General features: G+C 43.9%; 3 protein-coding genes across 3 annotated transcripts; 1 reads left to right on the top strand and 2 right to left on the bottom strand.

The window, feature by feature from the left end:
- Positions 1–803: 803 nt before the first annotated feature.
- LOC110748583 (metal transporter Nramp3.2) lies at positions 804–4,360 on the top strand. The gene is made up of 4 exons (XM_088255004.1): positions 804–1,546; positions 2,160–2,296; positions 2,474–3,126; positions 3,852–4,360. The coding sequence occupies exons 1-4, from the start codon at positions 1,020–1,022 to the stop codon at positions 4,056–4,058; spliced, it is 1,524 nt and encodes a 507-aa protein (XP_088111130.1). The 5' UTR covers positions 804–1,019; the 3' UTR covers positions 4,059–4,360.
- Positions 4,361–10,846: 6,486 nt separating this feature from the next.
- On the bottom strand, positions 10,847–11,239 carry LOC148293605 (uncharacterized). The gene has a single exon (XM_088254535.1). It carries the CDS (start codon positions 11,237–11,239, stop codon positions 10,847–10,849), a length of 393 nt encoding a protein of 130 aa, XP_088110661.1.
- An 11-nt stretch (positions 11,240–11,250) lies between these two features.
- LOC148293606 (uncharacterized) lies at positions 11,251–13,764 on the bottom strand. Its single transcript, XM_088254536.1, has 2 exons — positions 12,445–13,764; positions 11,251–11,913 (listed from the first exon to the last, which is right to left on the bottom strand). Exons 1-2 carry the CDS (start codon positions 13,762–13,764, stop codon positions 11,251–11,253), a joined length of 1,983 nt encoding a protein of 660 aa, XP_088110662.1.
- Between the last annotated feature and the right edge of the window lie 5,785 nt (positions 13,765–19,549).

Below are 19,549 nucleotides of genomic sequence, written 5' to 3' on the forward strand. Positions count from 1 at the left end.
ATCACACACACACATGAATTTATATATTAATGCAAAGTACTAATGTCTTGCTTGTAAAATGGATAAAAATCTTTACGGTGCTTGTAAAATGGATAAAAATCTTTACGGCATACTTATAAATATTGGATTAGTTAGATGGTCTAGGTTTTATAAAATGCAGGTAAATGCACCATCCCTGAATGTAAAAGCTCGAGATCTTTTTATATGGATGTGGAATAAATAAATTTAAGAATGAGATATACACATAAATCTATATACTTAATATAAAATATTAATATTTTGCTCGTAAAGAGAATAAAATATTTATACATGAGTGGAATGTGGAAAACATAGGTATAATGCGAGTTATACATAAATTTATATATTTAATGCAATGTATTAATATTTTGTTTGTTAGAATATTATGTTAGCACGGTCATGTGCATATTTTGTATATATGTTATAATATAAGTGGATATTAGTGATATTATTTATGAGTGTGTTTGTGGAATGCACACGAAGTACATGGATTTATATGTGATTGAAATATACATGGCAAAAATTGAGTAAAAAAAGAAAGAATGGAAGGTAATTAGCATTCCTTATGTTTCAACTAGATTGTACCACCACACCACGAAAACAATTTCACACAAGTTTTCTCGTGCCATCAATAACGTCTGCAGAATGAATTTAGAACATTACTTGGCAAGCTATGATTCGTCAAGCAGAGAATAACGTCAGCTCTATATTTAGAAATCCCAAACGCGACAAATTGAATAAACAAACCATAACAGCAGTAACACTATAAATAATTAAAATCTCGAAAACAAAAATTACAAAAAAAAAAAAAAGAAGAAGAGAAAAGCAAAAGAAAAAGGAGGAGAGGGACTGGCAGTTTTCCGAGCTTCATCTCTCCCATTATTCCATAACGATAAAGTTGAAGAAGCAACCCAAAGCTTGAAAATCACACAGAGACCATCGTGTGAGCGCACAGAGACAATCCGTACACTAACCGGCACGCAATTCCAGACCAATACACCATGCCTTCGTCTCACGACCACTCACAGCCACTCTTAGTCGACTCAGAACAAGACCAGCCCGAGACGGCCTACGACTCGGCCGATAAGGTCCACGTGGTCGGGATCGACGAACCGGAAGACGACGACTTCAAGACGCCGCCGTTTTCATGGAAGAAGCTCTGGCTCTTCACCGGCCCTGGCTTCCTGATGAGCATCGCTTTCCTCGACCCTGGAAATTTGGAGGGCGATCTTCAGGCGGGTGCGATAGCTGGAAACTCGCTGCTATGGCTTCTCTTGTGGGCCACGGCTATGGGGCTCTTGGTTCAGCTGTTGTCGGCTCGGCTCGGCGTGGCGACTGGGCGGCACTTGGCAGAGCTGTGTAGAGATGAGTACCCGACGTGGGCGAGAATGGTGCTTTGGGTGATGGCGGAGTTGGCTTTGATTGGGGCTGATATACAGGAGGTTATTGGGAGTGCGATTGCTATTAAGATTTTGAGTAATGGGGCTTTGCCGCTTTGGTCTGGGGTCGTCATAACCGCTTTGGATTGGTATTTTGAACTCTACCCTTTTGTGTTTTTGGTTCGTCTTTCTTTGAATTTTCTCAGTTCTTGAAAATCTGAATTTGGGTTTTCCTTTTTGTTATGAATTTTGATTGTCTTCGGGTCAAGTTTTGTTTTTTTTGAGCAAGCAATTTCTGTGGCTTTTCTTTGATATGAGTATGTTTGATTCTTTCACAATTTTCAGAGGGCCAGTGGTTTCGGCTCTTTCTGTAGTTGTGTTAAAGTTTTGAAGTTCTTAGTCAGCCAGTTGACTTAGTTCAGTTTATAGGAAAATGTAGTGTTGTTTGAAATCAGGAATTTGAGAGTCTATTCAAAGTGAAGGATTGAATTCTGCTTGGTTGCCTGGAAAATCCAAGATTTAAAAATATTTCATTTCTGGAAAGTGAAGCTCATTTCAACCATGCCGAATAGATTTATTAGTTCTCGCTCACTAATTTTCAGTTTTTAAGGTTCAAAAGAATAAAGTTTCTGTTAGTCCAAGCTTGTAGTTTCTTTCTTTTCCTGCATTGTCTTAGAACTGAACCAAATTTTTTTTCCTTGAACTTGCAACTATTTTAGAATTTATAACTCGAAAATAATTTCATTTGTTTCCCTGCTACAGTTTCATCTTTCTCTTTCTTGAAAATTATGGTGTGAGGAAGCTGGAAGCAGTGTTCGCGGTTCTGATTGCAACAATGGCACTGTCATTTGCATGGATGTTTGGGGAAGCTAAACCCAGTGGCACCGAACTTCTTATTGGTATTGGATTCTACTCCTCTATCTGTGATTTTTCTTATCAGTTTATTCTTTATATATATATATATATATATATATATATATATATATATATAAAGCAATAGGTGATTCAGGCCAAAAGGTTCGTGCTACTATGCACCTCTTCATCTAATCTACTATCATGTGGATTCCGCTTTGTAGGTATTTTGGTTCCTAAACTTAGCTCCAGAACAATAAAGCAGGCTGTTGGAGTTGTTGGTTGCATAATTATGCCTCACAACGTATTTTTGCACTCAGCTCTTGTACAATCAAGGGAGATTGATCACAGCAAGAAAGGACGAGTTCAAGAAGCTCTCAATTACTATAGCATAGAGTCCACCATTGCTCTTGTTATCTCCTTCGTTATCAACCTATTTGTTACCACTGTGTTTGCCAAGGGGTTTTATGGTACAGACCTGGCAGACAGTATAGGCCTTGTAAATGCAGGGCAGTATCTTCAAGAGAAGTATGGGGGTGGGGTGTTCCCAATTTTGTACATCTGGGGTATTGGTTTGTTAGCAGCTGGCCAGAGTAGCACTATTACAGGTACCTATGCAGGGCAGTTCATTATGGGAGGTTTCTTAGACTTGAGATTGAAAAAATGGATGAGGGCTTTGATTACACGAAGCTGTGCAATCATCCCAACTATAATAGTTGCTCTTGTATTTGATACATCAGAGGACACATTAGATGTTTTGAATGAGTGGCTTAATGTGCTTCAGTCAATTCAGATCCCTTTTGCACTTATTCCCCTGCTTTTCTTGGTGTCAAAGGAGCAAATCATGGGAATTTTTAAAATTGGCCCTGTTCTCAAGGTATGTTATTTCCTTTGTTCTGCATCTAGGCCATAAAGTCCATGATGGCATTTGCATTTCAAATTTTTGTATAGATTTCAACAATAATGCCTGGTGATTTTTCTGTCCATGCAAATCAGGTAGGTTTCCCTTTATACATAACTAGCAAACCGCAAAAATAAGTGCACTGCCCCTATGACTTGAGAATCTATTGCACTGATAGAATAATACGGTAACTGTCGCCGTAATCTAATTGTAAGATAAATCATGGCTATGTGCTGCAGATTTGGTGATAGAACAGCATTTTTAGTGGACAAACATACAAGTGCTTCATTAATTATTCTGTAATACTTGGTTGAATGTTTTTCTTTTTCCCCCTTTACCTTTCCATGGGGTTGAGAAAAGAAAGTGTCTCACCTGCACTGAATTTCATAGTCTAGCTGAAAATAGAGTTTAGATTACTCGTTTCCCTTATGTTGATTAACTTCATTAGTGATAGGATCTATTTGATCAAGAATCAAGGAATATTCCTTTGAGGTGAATGGTTGCTTGATATCTTATTTCAGTTTCTGATTACGCCATGAAAGTTTTCAGTTCCTTTATTAGATTAAAGCACCTCAAATTGATTCTACTATGATGTACTCAAGCTGTTCTCCCTTTTCTTTGTTTTTTAAAATTGTTCATGAGTCAGAAATAAGCAAATTATGGTTGAATTGCTCACATCTTTTTCTTTATTGTCTATGAAGATTGTTGCGTGGCTTGTGGCTGCCCTGGTGATGGTGATCAATGGTTATCTTCTGCTGGACTTCTTCTCCTCTGAAGTGAACGGGGTGCTTGTTGGCTTCGTAGTGTGTGCTTTCACTGCTGGGTATTTAGGATTTATAGTTTACCTTGTTATCCGGGGCATCGACTTTTCAAGTTGGTGCAGATCAAAGAGGTTGCAGATCCAGTGAACTGAGTAATCACCAATGCCAACTTCAGTTGCAAGACAAATCTTCCGGTATTTAGTGTAATTGCCACAACCTCAAAGGCTGTCGGGACTGCATATACACACAACTTTTGCTGATAAGAAGCTTAAGCTTAGTGTTTCTTCTGTATGATAGAACTGGTTTATTGCCTTCCGTTGTATTCAGAGAACAGAGGAGGCTAGAAGGCAAACTGGTTATGCTACTGATACTTGTAGTAGCATAATGCCGTAGTTGTAACATTGTATAAGTAAATCCTGGCAAAATGTTGAAATTAGCCTTCGACACTATGTACTGAAACTATTCAACAACAAAAGAACTACCAAGCCACTAAGCTAAGAGGATAAAACAGCAAACAGATGAACACAACAAACCTAAGAGTAGGAAGCAAGCCTATGCAACGAGGGCTGCCAAGAGGCATTTCCCAAGGGGTCACACAAATTATAATAAGATAAGACCAAATTCCTTCAAAGTAAAGGGCAATTGCTGATCGTATGAGGCAGCCAACCTTTGATCCAGTTGGCAATTAAGAGAACGTGGTTTGAAATGCAGGAGGGGAGAAATTAGCAAGAGTATTGGGAAAATTGAGAAGCCAACATTAAGTGTGTTGTAGCCCTAAGTCCTCCAAATTTGATTTATTTATTAATACAAGTGATAGTCTAAATTTAGATTTGGGTTGGGCTTTATTTGGTTCCATTCTATTTTTAAGAGTATAGCCGCGCGGCTATACTCTATAAATAGAATATTTTAAAAGTATGGCCGACCGTCTGTACTCTATAAATAGAATATTTTAACAGTATAGCCGAAGGGCTATACCTTTTAAATAGAAGACTTTAACGGTATACCCGTGCGGCTAGACCCTTTAAATAGAATATTTTAAAAGTATAGCCGATCGGCTATACTATTTAAGTAGAATATTTTACAAGTATAGCCGGTCGGCTATACCTATTAAATAGAATAATTTAAAAATATTGCTGCGTGGCCATACCCAGCTATATTTGTATTAGTATTTGAAAATGTTATCAAAGAAAAAATAAATAAATAAAAATATTTAATACTAATTATTCCCTAAAGAAATACATGAACACATTTGGATGCTAAAAGAAACAGTAAGAACTGGTTTACGTACTGATTGTCTGTTATTCCTGTAGCCTTCTTCATATCCTCATCCACCTGTGTACACGTCCATATGATTTCTGCATCCTTCGGATCAGCGGCTGAAAGCACCACCCAAAACCGAGAGAGAGAGATCTATCAGAGCATGGCAACATAAAATACACACACTCAAAATATTCTAAAAGGAGAGTTCCTGAACAAGTACATAAGAAGTTAAGCCTAGAAAGTCATGCAAAACTGAACTACAATACTTACTGATTACAAACTCAGGACGTGTCAACAGTTCTTCTACTTGAGGTATATCAGAGTACACTAAAGCCGAGGTTTCACTACGATGCAGGCTTCTTGTTGGACATGAATCCAACATCTGAGAGGTTAAATTCTTTGATTTCAAGCTCCGCTGGTGCTTTTCATACTCCTGCAGAAATTAATGCCATTTAATATCAAAATTTTCGACAAGCAACAATTTGAAAATATATTATAGCTCAAACCAAAATCTAATGTTTTATTAGGTAACCATACTCTAATAAAATAATTCTCTGGTGTATTGAACCAAGCTGTGAGTCTGGCAGAACGTTGCTTGTCCACTCCAATACCAAAAAGATAATCACGAGTGCACTCATAACCTTTTTGAACATTCTGGATTGGCCATAATATCGAGAAGCTGAAAATAATACAACCAATAAATTATTTTAATTACCGTGGTAGTTTCTCATACAAATTACACCAAAGGCAAAGATGTATCAGTACAAATTATGCATATAACATCTCCATGGACCTATGTAAAGGACCAAAAGGAACATAGGCAAGTAAATCTGTTGACGCCAAAAAGTGGTTCTTTGACTTAGAGGGTCAACTTAGTAATTTTATGCCTTCGGTATCCTTGATGCCTCGGTAGCCTGCGCAATCTGCAATATGAGCAAACGTACGGTAAGACCTGGGGCACCGGTGTGGTACCGGCTGAAGGCTCTCCGATGCTTAAGTAAGTTCGGGAATAGAAAGTTCAACTGACAGATCAATAGGCTTGTATGCCGTAAGTTCTGATTACCTCCATTTTGGGATTGTTGGCCTCCTTTTATAGGTCTTGGGAGGTGTGCATTTTGTTGATTATTTCGATGTGGGACTGTGGGCGTCGCTTGGGAGCGTGCCACGTGTCCCAGGAGAGGGCGTTGCCCTAATGGAGAGATCGGTAGGTAGAGTGCCGAGGGCGCCTCTGACCAAGCCCAGTTTTCTCCACGTGTCTTGCCCTTATTGGCTGTTTATTTCGGGTGTAAACAGGAGTCCCCCAAGTTCTCAAGCGAGATTTCTCGGTCGGGGACTTGTATGTCCTTCGGTAGCCACTCGGTTAATCTACCGTTCGGTAGTCTGTCAGGGAGGCGCGCTGGGGCCTTGTCTTGGTGCCGATTGACTTCAAAGACTTGCCCGGAAACTCAAGAGTCGTCATTTCGAGGGTTACCGTTCGGCACGTCTTAGTATGCCGAGGGCGCCTTCCGAGAGATGCTTGCCGATGCCCTGTTAACTTGGGCGAGTTTGATCTTTTCTCATACGACCTCGTGCACAGTGAGGGGTGGTGATGTGACAGAATGACACTTCGTCTTCTGCACCCAGCGTGCTGTCAGGGATTCCACTCAACGCTCGACACGTGGCGTGTCTTATCACGCGGAGCGGCGCCATTAATGCGCCGTTTGGTATTTCGAGGCGTACCGTTGCAACTTTCGCCCTATAAATAGAGGGAGTCTCTGAGGCAAAACTCCCTTTGCATTTGTGAGTGAGGCGAGAGCTCTGTCCAGGCGATTTCTGACGAGGGCGAACGGTAACATAGGCGATTTCCGGCGAGAGCAAACGGCAACACAGGCGATTTTCGGTGACAGCAAACGGTACTAGAAGCGATTTGAGCCCTTTCACTTCCAATATACACAAGGTACCGTTCGGTAACTTTGCAATTTTCATTTCTTCTTTCATTGTGCATACGTCCTTCCATGGTTTGAACTAGACTAGAACTTTATGCAAGTGGGATGTGGTTCGGTAGTCTAGTTGCCATAGGTAGAGACGTAGGCATCGGTAGGATAGTTCCATGCATGGCCCTTAGTTTCCTTCCGTTGCTTTTGTGGATGTCTGATAGCGAGTCGGGATTCGAGAGTGAGCCCAACGCTTTTGAGGAGGAGTCTCCAGATAGGGGAAAGACTACCGATAGTGAAGAGTCAGCCCAGGATACCGATAGCGATAGTGGTTCTGAGGTGGAAGTTGTTGGCGAGAGGTTCAGACCTGCGCCTACTCATGGGATCGGTAAGGGGCTTATGACTAGTCAGCCCCTACCGTTGGCGGTCGTGTATAGCGGCGGTCAGGAGGTTGGCTTGGGCCTGCATTCCGAGCCTGAAGAGAACGTTCGGATGCCGGAGGCATCTTCCAGTCACCATCCGGAGGCTTCCACTTCAGGCCGTGGAGAGCCTTCCGAGTCACCTCCTATGCCGAGGGTGACGATAGTAAACAGCGGTAACCCAAGGGTACCGATGGGGGTAGCGAGAGAGCAGCTCTTTGATGTAGACTACCTGCCGCCCAACAAGCTGACCTACCGAGAGCTGGCGAGGATCAGGGAGGAGTTCAAGCTTCCCCAATCGGTAGGGATGAGGATCCCAGGCCCTACCGAATCCCTGAGCAACCCCCAGGACGGTGAGGTTGCGTTCTTCACCGACGTCCTTCAGCAGGGCGTTAGGCTACCGTTGCAGCCTCCAGTTCAGCGAATCTTGGCCCAGATTGGATATGCCCCTGGGCAGTTCAATCCGAACTTCTGGGCCGTTCTGATGGGGGTAGTTACGGCATTCGGGCTTGCCGATGAGGAGGGGCCTTCCTACGAATAGTTCTCCCATCTGTACAGCATCACCAAATCGAAGAGCACCGATCATGGTGGCTGGGTTCAGGCGAACTGTCTCAGGGCTTCCGAAAGGGCCATTTTCTTACGGCAGTGCCAACCTCCCAGAAGTCCTGGAGGAATCGGCGGGTTCTCCTATCTGGCGATTGGGAATCGCCCTCAGGAGTTCCCGTTCGCTTCCACATCCCAAATACTTTTCAGATTGCCGGTAGGTTGCTACCATGCCGATCGGTAGATCAGTTTTTTTTTGTCCAATGGATTAACCTCTTTCGTTATTTTTGTAGGCAAACAGAAGCAACCAACGGCAACCCAGTTAGAGCTTCGGCAGATTGAAACGGTAAGGCTAAGAGTTCCTGCCAGTGACAGGGAATACCCACAGTTCCTCTTCACCGAGAACCTCGTCAGAGCCGGTCTTGCGAACCCTGCCGAGAGTAAGTTCACTTCACTCTTTTGTTTTTTTTTTTTGTTTTTTGTTTTTTCTTTTTTGCTAACTCCACCGTTCCTGCAGTGTCAGAGGCCAGGAAGACTGCCGAGGCTAAGAAGATGTCGGAGACCTCGAAGCGGCGCCTCCAAGTGCTTGCGAAGGGAAAAAAACAGAAACGGCATCCTGAGGCTTCGGCAGAGAGGGTTGCCCAGGCTGATGTCGAGGAGCAGCCTCTTTCCGAACGGCATAGGCAGCGCCATGCCGAGCCTGTGAGCAGAAGGGTGCCGCTCAGCGAGCCGGTCCTCCACCCGGGCCAAGGTGCCGATGCCGCCTCTTCTAAGGCTTCCAGGAAGCGGCCATTGACGGTAGACTTGGATGCCGCCTCCACCCCCAAAAGGGTGCGGCTAGCTGACCCGCCGAGGGCCGTCTTTACGGCCGAGGACGAGGAGGGCCCTACCGAGGCAGTCACCCTGGCCTGTCCCTCGAAGACGGTCCAGTTTGCGAACCACATGATCGTGGGCTCGCAAATGGATCTCTCTGAGATCGATGAACTGCCGAAGAGGGCTCTTCGGGAAGAGGCGGGGCGCGCCTTCCGTCTCCAGGCCACGGTAAACTTCTGACTCCCATTGTTTTTTTGTTGTTGTTACCTTTCGTTCGGTACTAACTTGTTGCTTTGTTTTTCAGGCGTCGATGGACATGTGGCTGTGCATGAAGGGGGCCATCACAGCTGCCGAGCACGTGAAACGGCTCTACGAGGACGGCCGCTCCAAGGTTGCCGACGCCACAAAGGCACTCCAGAACCACGCCAACCTGGTGCAGGACATGCATGCTACCGAACGGCAGATTCAAGCGCACGAGGCAAAGCTTGCCGAGATGCGTGAGGCTCTGGACGGCGCTGAGCAGGCGGCCAGGGATGCCGAAGGAGCGAAGGTGGCGGCGCAGACGGCACTGAAGGCGTCCGAGCGGTCGAAGGCAGCGGAGATAGAGGCTGCCGTTAACGAAGCCATTAGGGGATACCGTTCCTCCTCTGAGTTCACCTCTTTGGTGGATAATGAAGTGGCTTCGGAGATGGCGGACCTCATCTACCGTTTCAAGCGGTTTAATCATGGCCAGAAGCTGAACCTGAACTTCGCTGCCGATCCCCCTCCTCTACCGGAAGGCCTTACAGAAGAGATGATCGAGGGTGCCCCTGATGCCACCGCCGATGCCGTGGTGGAGACTACCGAAGACCAGGGAGATCGTGCTGCCGAGGCCTGAGCCATTTTTTGTAATAATAATTTTTTTTGTATTTTAATTGCCGTTGGCAAAATGTCTGAACATATTGATGTTGAGGGCATCTTTTTAATTCAAGTTACCTTTTGTTTATTTTACTTGAATTTTATCTATGTTTGTTACTGCCGTAGGCTAATAACTGTGATTAGGATAATTACCGATTGGGCCGTTGGCCACTTAGGAATTTGTTTGCTTTGGGTTTAGCCTGAGTGTCTCCACTATCGGTAGACAAAACCAAAGGAACAAGGCCCCATTAGCCTTTCGTCCATAGAGATGCCGTGGGCAAGTCTAGGGCACCGTACTAAGTTTCGGTGGCTTGTGTGATGAGAACACGGTACTGCCGTTGGCTCGTACCCATTTGTCGAAACTCAAGTATTGCAGCCATCGGTAGGGACAAGGTCCTAATAGCCTTTCGTCCATAGAGGTGCCGTGGGCAAGTCTAGGGTACCGTATAGGTTTGTAGTTATGCGCGATGAGAATACCGTAGGTAATTCTGGGGCATTGTACTGCCGTAGGCTCGTACATACTGTATTAACTTGGAATAAAAATTGACAAGCTAAGTTGGAATCGGCAGTAAGCATGTAGCGGTGTAGCTTTTAATTGCCGTAGGCAATGTTACTGTGGCTTGTGTTGGTGAGCCCTACCGAAACAATTTTTTGAACGAATATCGCTTAGGATATGACGTTCTGAATACGTGGAACTGAATAATCTCGTTTTATTTATATATGCTGTAAGCAAAAATACAAATTCCTCCCTGCCGTTGGCTAGGGGGCTTTATTTAAAATAACTCTTGAGATGGTCCACATTCCATGGGTAACCGAGGGTCTTCCCATTTGTGCCTCGGAGCCTGTAAGTACCGGAACGAAGGATGCCGATGACTTCGTAGGGTCCTTCCCAGGAAGGTCCAAGGGTTCCTTGCGTTGGGTTTTTGGCTACCGTTCGTCGTTCCTCGATTAAATCCAGGCTCAACGCGAGTGCTGCCTCGTTAGCCTTCGGCTGGAAGCTTTCCGTTCGGTAAGAAGACTCACCGATCTTAACTGGGACAACGGCTTCTGAGCCGAATGCAAGGCTGAAAGGAGTTTCCCCTGTGGAGGTTCAGTAGGATGTTCGTATGGCCCACAGAGCTTCGGGAAGCTTCTCCGGCCAAGCACCCTTGGCACTGTTGAGTTGCCGTTTCAAGAGTTTCTTGATGATTTTATTTACGGCCTCTACCTGGCCGTTCGATTGTGGGTGAGCTGGCGAGGCGAAGAACAGGTTGATTTTGAGGCGAGTGCAGAACTGCCTGAAGAGCTCCGAATCGAACTGTCTGCCGTTATCAGTGACAATGGCGTAGGGGATGCCGAAGCGGCAACAGATATTGGTCCAGACAAACTCTTCGACCCTCGCTGCCGTTATGGTAGCTAGGGCTTCAGCCTCAACTGTCTGGCCTTGGCCTTGTCTGCAGGGAGGGTGCCGTTCGTTAGGTAAGCATGAATAGGCAACATCCATGTGTTGTTGTACTATATAGCGCAGATCTCGGCGATGGCTGTGCTCGGAAGTGTCAGTATCTCGACGGGGATCTTTCGACCCACCTTGTCGTTGATTGCCGAAGCTAGTCTAGCGAGGGCATCGGCATGACTGTTCTCGTTTATTGGTATCTGCCGAATTTCATACGCCTGGAATTTGTTTAGCAGCTGGTGTGCTGCCGTGAGGTATGCCGTCATTGACGCGTCATTTGCTGCGAAATCGGCAGTCACCTGGTTCACTATTAGCTGCGAGTCGCTGTAGATGCTGATCTGAATTGCCCCCATGCTTCTGGTGAGCCGTAGGCCGGCCAAAAGCGCCTCGTATTCGGCCTCGTTGTTGGACGTTCGGAAGCCGAACCTGATGGCATATTCAATTTTGGCTCCATCGGGAGCGGTGAGTACCAGACCAACTCCGCATCCTTGTTGGCTTGCCGAACCGTCAACGTGCAGGATCCAGAAAGGAGTTGACTGGTCGGGACGACTGCCGTTCGGTAGGTCTTTTTGTGGAAGGATTTTTTCAGGTTCTGAAGCCACCGAAGGTGTCAGTTCAGCGATGAAGTCTGCTACGGCTTGTCCCTTTTCGAATTCTCCCAGCTCGATCGCCCACTTCACCAGCCTTCCGGATGTTTCAGGTTTTTGAAAAACTTGCCGAAGGGGCTAGTTGGTCAGAACGATAATGGTGTGGGCATGAAAATAGGGCCTCAACCGCCGGGCAGAAACGACCAGAGCTAGAGCTAGCTGCTCGAGTGGGGGGTACCGAGACTATGCCCCCTGTAGGGCCTTACTGACGTAGAAGATCGGTAGCTCTGCCTTCTCTGGGATCCGTATCAGTACTGAGCTGACGGCAGTGCTGGATACCGATATATATAGAGAGAGTGTTTCTCCAGGGAGGGGTTTTGACAGTAGCGGTGCTCGGCCCATATAGTCCTTCATGTCTTGAAACGCCTTATCGCATTCGGCAGTCAACTCTATATGGTGTTTGCCCCCTTTCAAGGCTTTGAAGAACGGTGCACACTTGTCTGTGGCTTTGGAGATGAAGCGAGTGAGGGCTGCCACTAGTCCGGTAAGGCTCTGGATGTCCTTCTGTGTCTTCGGCACTTCCATGTCGATTATGGCCTTGATTTTATCGGAGTTTGCCTCAATACCCCTCTGGCTGATCATGAAACCGAGGAATCTTCCGGAACATACGCCGAAGGCGCACTTCGTCGGGTTGAGTCGCATTCGATAATCCTTCAAGATGCCGAACATGAGCGATAGGTTTTTCAGATGCTCTCCTGCCGTTCGGCTCTTTACTAGCATGTCATCCACGTAGACCTCCATGGTGCTGCCGATCTGCTCAGCGAAGATTCGGTTGACCAGTCTCTGATAGGTTGCCCCCGAATTCTTCAAACCGAACGGCATGACGTTATAGCAATACAGGCTTTTGTCGGTTATGAACGCCGTGTGTTCGCTGTCGGCAGGATGCATGAAGATCTGGTTATATCCAGAGTATGCGTCCATGAAGCTGAGCAGCTCATGACCGGTAGTGGCATCAACCAGCTGATCGATACGTGGCAACGGGAAGCTATCCTTCGGACAGGCCTTATTGAGGTCGATATAGTCCTGGCACATTCGCCATCCGCCCTTTGCCTTCCGAACCATGACTGAGTTCGCCAGCCATTCTGGGTATATGGCCTCCCGTATGAAGCCAATGGTCATGAGTTTGTACACTTCGTTCTTCATGGCCTCATACCGTTCGGCATCATAGGATCGGCGCTTTTGCCTGATAGGTTTGAATGCTGACGAGATGCTCAGTTTGTGGCTGATGATGTCAGGGGATATGCCCGGCATGTCGTTGTAGGACCAAGCAAAGACTTCTGAGTTTTGCCGAAGGAACTGGATGAATTCGGCACGGAGGGTGGCGTTCAGCATGGTACCGATTCTTACACACCGGTCCGGTTGGCGCTCGTCCAGCGCCACCGTTTCGAGATCTTCGGCAGGTTGTGCCACTGGAGTGGGCGTTTCCTCCCTTGGATCGTCCACTGGTTCATTGCCGTTCGGCAAGTCTGCGACCGTGAAGGTTTCCTTTTGCTTGTGCGGAGCTGCCGATTTCAACGCTGTGGCGTAGCAGTTCCGAGCGCTCAATTGATCGCCCCTGATTGCCCCCGTGCCGTAGCAGGTTGGGAACTTCATGAGTAGCATGTGGGGGGACAAGTGGGCCTTTATTGCCGTGAGCGCCGTTCGGCTGACAATAACGTTGTACGCCGTAGGACAGTCTACCACAAGGAACTGGTCGTATACCATGGTCCTTCGTGGGGCTGTGCCGAAGGCGATTGGCAAGCTGACACTGCCGATTGGCTGGACTAGGTCTCCTGAAAAGCTAAGGAGAGGCGAGAGTTGCCGATTGACATGGCTGTCATCTATTCCGAGCTCTTTGAATGCATCAGCGAAGATGACGTTTACCGAACTCCCATTGTCGGTCAGGATTCGTCCGACATCGAACTCGGCAATGTCGGCTCGAATGATCATAGGGTCGTTATGTGGGTAGATGATCCCTTCCTCTTCTTCTTCGGAGAAGGTGATGGGTTCCCACCTGACCTTCGTGATCGGTTCATAATTGTATATCATTTTGTACCCTTCTAGCTTATGATTTGGTTATGTTTTTGAGTTAAACTTGTGCTTTTAATCCTTTTTGTGTTTATCTTTCAGTTCATTGAGCTTTAGGTAATAATGAGGGCTTTGGATAGTAAATGATGCAATCCATGCATGTTAGGGCCTAATTTGGATGAATGGATGAAGAGCTTAAAGACAAACTCAATTTTGGCTACAGTCCCCTGCCAGCCCAGTTTCGTAGGTCATATTGCAAGCTTTGTTTCAGCAACCTACATAGCTCGGATGAGGCCACATTCTTCATGAAAGTTGTTCCAATGGGTGTATACTATAACATATCCGAAATTCAGCCCCATTGGATAATTGTGGAGTCTGTTACCTAGCAAACACAGAGCCATGCTCAGGATGGATTTTATCAGCGCGCAAAATGAGTTAGCAATTTGTTTTGGCCTTAACTTCCTCCTCCGACCTTGGATTGGCCCAAATGATATATGGCTGGAAAGAAGACATTCTGAACTTCAAGTTTGAGTGCTTAAAGTCTTAATTTTCTTAAGGGAAGCCCAATTCGTAAGCCCTTGAAGTTGCTGGTCATGCTGACCTCAGGATGAGCTATTATTTCTGGTTGGAAGCTTGGTCATGGTGACATGAAGATGAGCTAGGGCTGCTGGTGGGATTTATTAGTAAAGTGCATCAACCATTTCAGATTTTATAATGGAAGTGTTGTATGCATTAGTGAAGTGCATCAACCATTTCAGATTTTATAAAACAAAGTGTTGTATGCATTAGCCATACTTAATTCAGATTTTCAGCTTCCTTAGGCCTATATATAGTGAGGTTTCCCAAGCTTGTAAACAGACCCCAAGGGGGGGAGCTCTCAAACACTTCTCTAGAGCTCCCTTCCCTTCTCTCCCTCAAATTCTCTTAGTTTCATTTTCTAGTTTTCAATTGTTGTAATGAGATCTTTGTGCTGAAATTCTCCTTAAGTTTTTCCAAGTTCTACTTAATTTTCATTGTTATGTAAATTCTTTTCTTTAGTTTCAAGTTTGATTCGTTTCCAAGTTTCAATTATGATTTTTGTTCTTATTCATTATGCTTATAAGTTAATATGCTAGTTTGAATGATTGATCACCATTTAGGCTTGCATGTTAGCTATCTTGGTTTGAATTAAGAGTAGACACCATGCTTTAATTCGAATTGAACTATGAATAGGAAGAGTATGTATGGACATTCGACAACAGGGATTAGATACATGCTTGGTTGTTTAAATTGTTCTTCTATGCTTAATGGGTTCCTAATGCTTAATTTTAGGTTAGACAACAAATGATCAAATTAGGGAATTAGGAACACAAGGTTATGACCACACACCATGGCTTAATCATACTTTAGCTAGAACCAATCCATTAATCTAATTGAACTTGGGAACTTATCTGCTTGAGTTAGTTATTTTCTTTCTTCCTTGTTTTATTTATTTCCCTTCTTTTTCATTTCTGTTTTGTGTAGGGAAAATGAATTGAATCATTCAATCACCAATCCTCGTGGGATCGACCTCGCACTTACATACGCTATACTACCGAACGGCTCGTGCACTTGCGAGTATCACAAGTTGAGGATGCAGCTGAATCCATTTTGCTGCAGCTGTATCTACGCAACAAGTTTTTGGCGCCGTTGCCGGGGATTGGCAACATAGTTTGGTTCTATTTCTTTTCCCTACTTGTTTTATTTTTATTTTTCATTTTCATGTTTTTCTAGACAATTTCAAGTTTTAAAGTTAATGACGTTAATGGACAAGTTGTGTTTGTAGTCCAACAGAAAAGGACAATTGCCCAACAAGCAAGAGAACTGGGTTTAAGTCCCAGCTTACACAACCCATTGGTGCTTGTTGCTTTGAAGCATGGAATTGGATGTGTGTTGATTTTCCTTTTCATTTTAGTTTTTATTTCCTAATCCTTTTAATTCCATTTCAAGTTTGTGTGTTTGTTTTAGCAATTTATGATAGCTTAATAAAAATGGAGAGAGATGGCAACCTCAATCATAAGAATGGGAAGTGTGGAGCAATGGGAGAAGTCGCGACCTCCAAGTGCATCACATTCGACCTAATCGCTTCAAGGGGGAGCATTTCAATCCTTTCTCTTCTTTGAATTATGTTTCTTTCCGTCATTGTTTTTACCTTTTGGTCCGCGCTGAGTTCTTTGTTTTTCTGTGCTGAATCCAACCATATAAAGAACGTAAAATTTGGACTTACGGTTGGAAAGTTATAGCCTAAAAACTGAACAGAGGTCGAAGCTGAAAAACATAGAAACGAATCTGTCCAAATGGTGATAAATAGGTGATAGAAAGTGCTGTTTGTTTTTTTCTTTGGTTTCTTGGTTTGTTTCTTTTAGTACAATAATTTATATCGTTTGTTTGAGTTTGTTTAGAGTACTTAGTTCATTTTCGTTTATGGTTTGTTGTTTCATTTTATCTTAATTTGTTTTTATTTCTTATCTTAAAAATTTTAAAAAAAAAAAAAAAAAAAGATTTTTCATATGAGCCGACTTATGGTAACCCCAGTGAGCACTTCCGTTAATACAGTGTCTAGGAGTTCTTTAGGCGACACCTTCGGTGTCTAAGAAGTTTGGGTTTTAAGCGGGACCATTGTGACCCCTCCAACCTTCCCGGATCCCCTGGCTGTGTTTTCTGAGGCCCTTAACTGGTCATCCGTGAGTTGCTTGTATATTCGTGTGTTTTTAAATTAAGTTTTCTTTATTTTCTTTGTTTTCTTTTTTGTTGAGTCTTTGTTTTTGTTTTTGTTTTGTTTCTGTTTTTGTTTTGTTATGTTAGTTTATTTATTTATTTACGTGGTATGGTTAGTTAGTTTATTTTTGAGTGTTAAAACATTTTTTTTTTAATTTCAAACATTGCATAAAAAAAACAAAACAAAAAAATAAAAAACAATAAAAATAAAAAACAACATCATCATCTTCTTCATCATCTTCTTCATCTTCTTCATCTCCATCATCATCAAGGCTTGCCTCTATTTTGTCGCACTTGTAGAATCTGCAGCAGCTCCACATGGTCCTCATTTTTTCTCTGCAGTGCTTCCACGTGCTGATTGGCACAGTAGAGCCGCTTCTGCAAGTCCGCCACCATAGCCTTCAAGGAAGCTATTTCCTCGCTCATCGCGGCACACTCCCTTGTCCTCGCCAGTAATCGCATGCCCAAATTGGTAGCGGAGACCGCGTGGAGCACAGTTAAATTGTGGGACTCCTCTACCGCTGCCTTATCAGACCTCTGTGCCACATGCAGATGATCTGTCGGAGTGAGCTTGCTGCTAATCATGCCTCCTAGCAGCACTGCTTTGTTCGACAGTGCCTCAGAAAAGTTCGGTATTGCCTCAGCAAAGTTTGAGGCCGTGCCGTGATGATATGAAGAGTTTGGAAAGACAGTGTTTGGAGGAGCCCTTGTCTGGGCATTCGGTGGTGCAAGTGAGAGCTCAAAGTTGAGATCATCAAGGTGAGTGCATGAGGATGCCATTTGTTTTGCTTCTGAATTTTTTGATGTTTTTCCTTGAGTTTGCAGGAAGAAATGCTGGGTATCATCCGCTTGCAGAGGTGTGGTTTAAATAGACATATGCTGATGAGAGAGAGCCAACACCATTTCGGATTTCCCGGGCATGCTCGACCTAATCGCTTCAAGGGGGAGCACCTTTACTTTACTTTACTTTTTTTCCTCCGTGTTTTCTGGTGTTTAATATTTTTGCCCGTTACTTTCATTTTCTAGAGCTTTGTGTTTTTGCTTTTCCCTTTCGGCTATCATCTTTAGTTTATTTTAGTTAGGGAACTGTGCTTTCTTTTCCGTTTGTCGTCTTTATTTGATTTAAGTTTGGGAAGTGTGCTTTCTTTTCCGTTTTTTTTTTTTTTTTTTTCTTCTGTAACTTTACTATTTTATTTCCGAAACAAAATAACGAAAATACAAAAACAACAAAATAAAATAAAAACATCAATAATGCAGTAGAAGTCATTTCTTCACAGTGCTCGGTGTCTCGACCATTGGAGCTTTGAGTTTGGCCCTCTGGCTGTCCTCTTCCTGGGCTTCACGCACAGCTTCTTGGGGCTCATCACTTGAGCTCCCAAAGATCGCAATCTTAGCTTGAGCGTAACTACTCTCGCGATCTGCTTGTTTGCGTTTACCCGGTCGGTCTAGGTCCTCCAGCTGTTTTCGCATGTCGCGAGAGTACAACTCTACCATTTTTGATAGGTTTTTATTCTCGTCCCGCAATACTTCTAGCTGGTGTCGATTCACCTCCACTATCCTTGACCTCTCCCTTTTCAAGCTTTTTATAGCAGTCTGACACTCCTCAACCATACTTCGCTCCGCCGCCAACTGACCTTTCAGCACCTCTACCTCATGGGACTTCGCAAGTAGGCGATGACCCAAACTTGCGACTGTTGCTGTACTCTGCACGCTCAGTGCCAGGGCATCGCTCACGACCCGGTTGTCATCCCTTGTCCCCAGAACACGTATATCTTTAGGAGTCACCAGATTTCTGCCCACTCCAATGGCAACATCGTTGTCCAGGAGTATTGAGTCAGTTACTGTCACAGGCCCCCGTGCGGAAGCAAAGTAGGGCATCCATACTGGTGCCGCTGCTTGGCCTCGTGTCTGAGTCGGTGGAGCTAGGTTGAGATCCAACGAAAATGGGTAGTTAGAGGCCATTTGATTTCTCACTCTCTTTTCTTCTTTCTTTCTTTTCTCTTTTGTGTGTTTCTGAGTTTGTGTTTTTTTTACCCTTTCTTTTTACCTTTTATAGACTTAGTCTGCTAAACCCTAGCCGCTGCGGTTCTGAGTTCTGTGCGGCCCTTACCGCTTATCTCTATATGTCGCCGCACCCGTTTCCCAACCCCCTTAATTGCATTTTCACCTTTCACCACCTTCTAGTAAAAAAGTCGTCCCGCTTCACCCAAGAAGCCAATAATTCTGGCTTGGGGGATGTGACTGCTGCCTCTGCACGCCGACACGTCCCTCACCCCTTTCACCCGTGACTCCCCAGGAACCAAGGCATCAGGGACCACGCTCTTCCCTTTCAGAAATCACACTCTTTGCGCTCCCAATGCACTTTTTTTTTAAAATTAAAAAAAATAAAAATAAAAAATAAAAAATAAACGTCTGGGCTTCGGATTTTATTGTGGGTCGGGTTTTCACCGTTGTTTAGGTTTCAAGGTGGGTTAACTTTCTTTTGGGTTGGGCTTTTAATTGTTTGGGTTTTGGTTTGCGTAAGACTGTCTGTTTAGGGCTTTTTGTTTCGACTGTTTTACTGTTTCATTTCTTTTTATTTGTTTGTTTGTTTTGTAATTTTTATTTTGTAATTATTTTATTTTATTTTATTTTTGTTTTTTGTTTTATTTATTTATTTATTTGCTTTAATACCTTCAATTGTTATGTTTGACATTGCTTGTGCCTAAATTTTAAACATTGAGGACAATGTTCATTTCTAGGTTTGGGGGTATTGGAGTTTAGCATGTAAATTTGGTTTTTCCTTATTTTATTTTTTTTATTTTTTTATTTGCTTGTTTTTATTTTTATTTTATTTTGTTAAGTCTTGCTTTTATTTTGATTTTTGATTTTGATTTTGATTTTATTCACTTTCCGAACACATTTGATGAGATTGTGATAAATGTTTGCATGACTTAAATGAAAATTGAATTTTATTTATTATTTATTTTGT

This window comes from Prunus avium, chromosome 6, assembly GCF_965620075.1.
Source record: "Prunus avium chromosome 6, drPruAviu1.hap1.1, whole genome shotgun sequence".
In the NCBI taxonomy this organism is placed as follows: Eukaryota; Viridiplantae; Streptophyta; class Magnoliopsida; order Rosales; family Rosaceae; genus Prunus; species Prunus avium.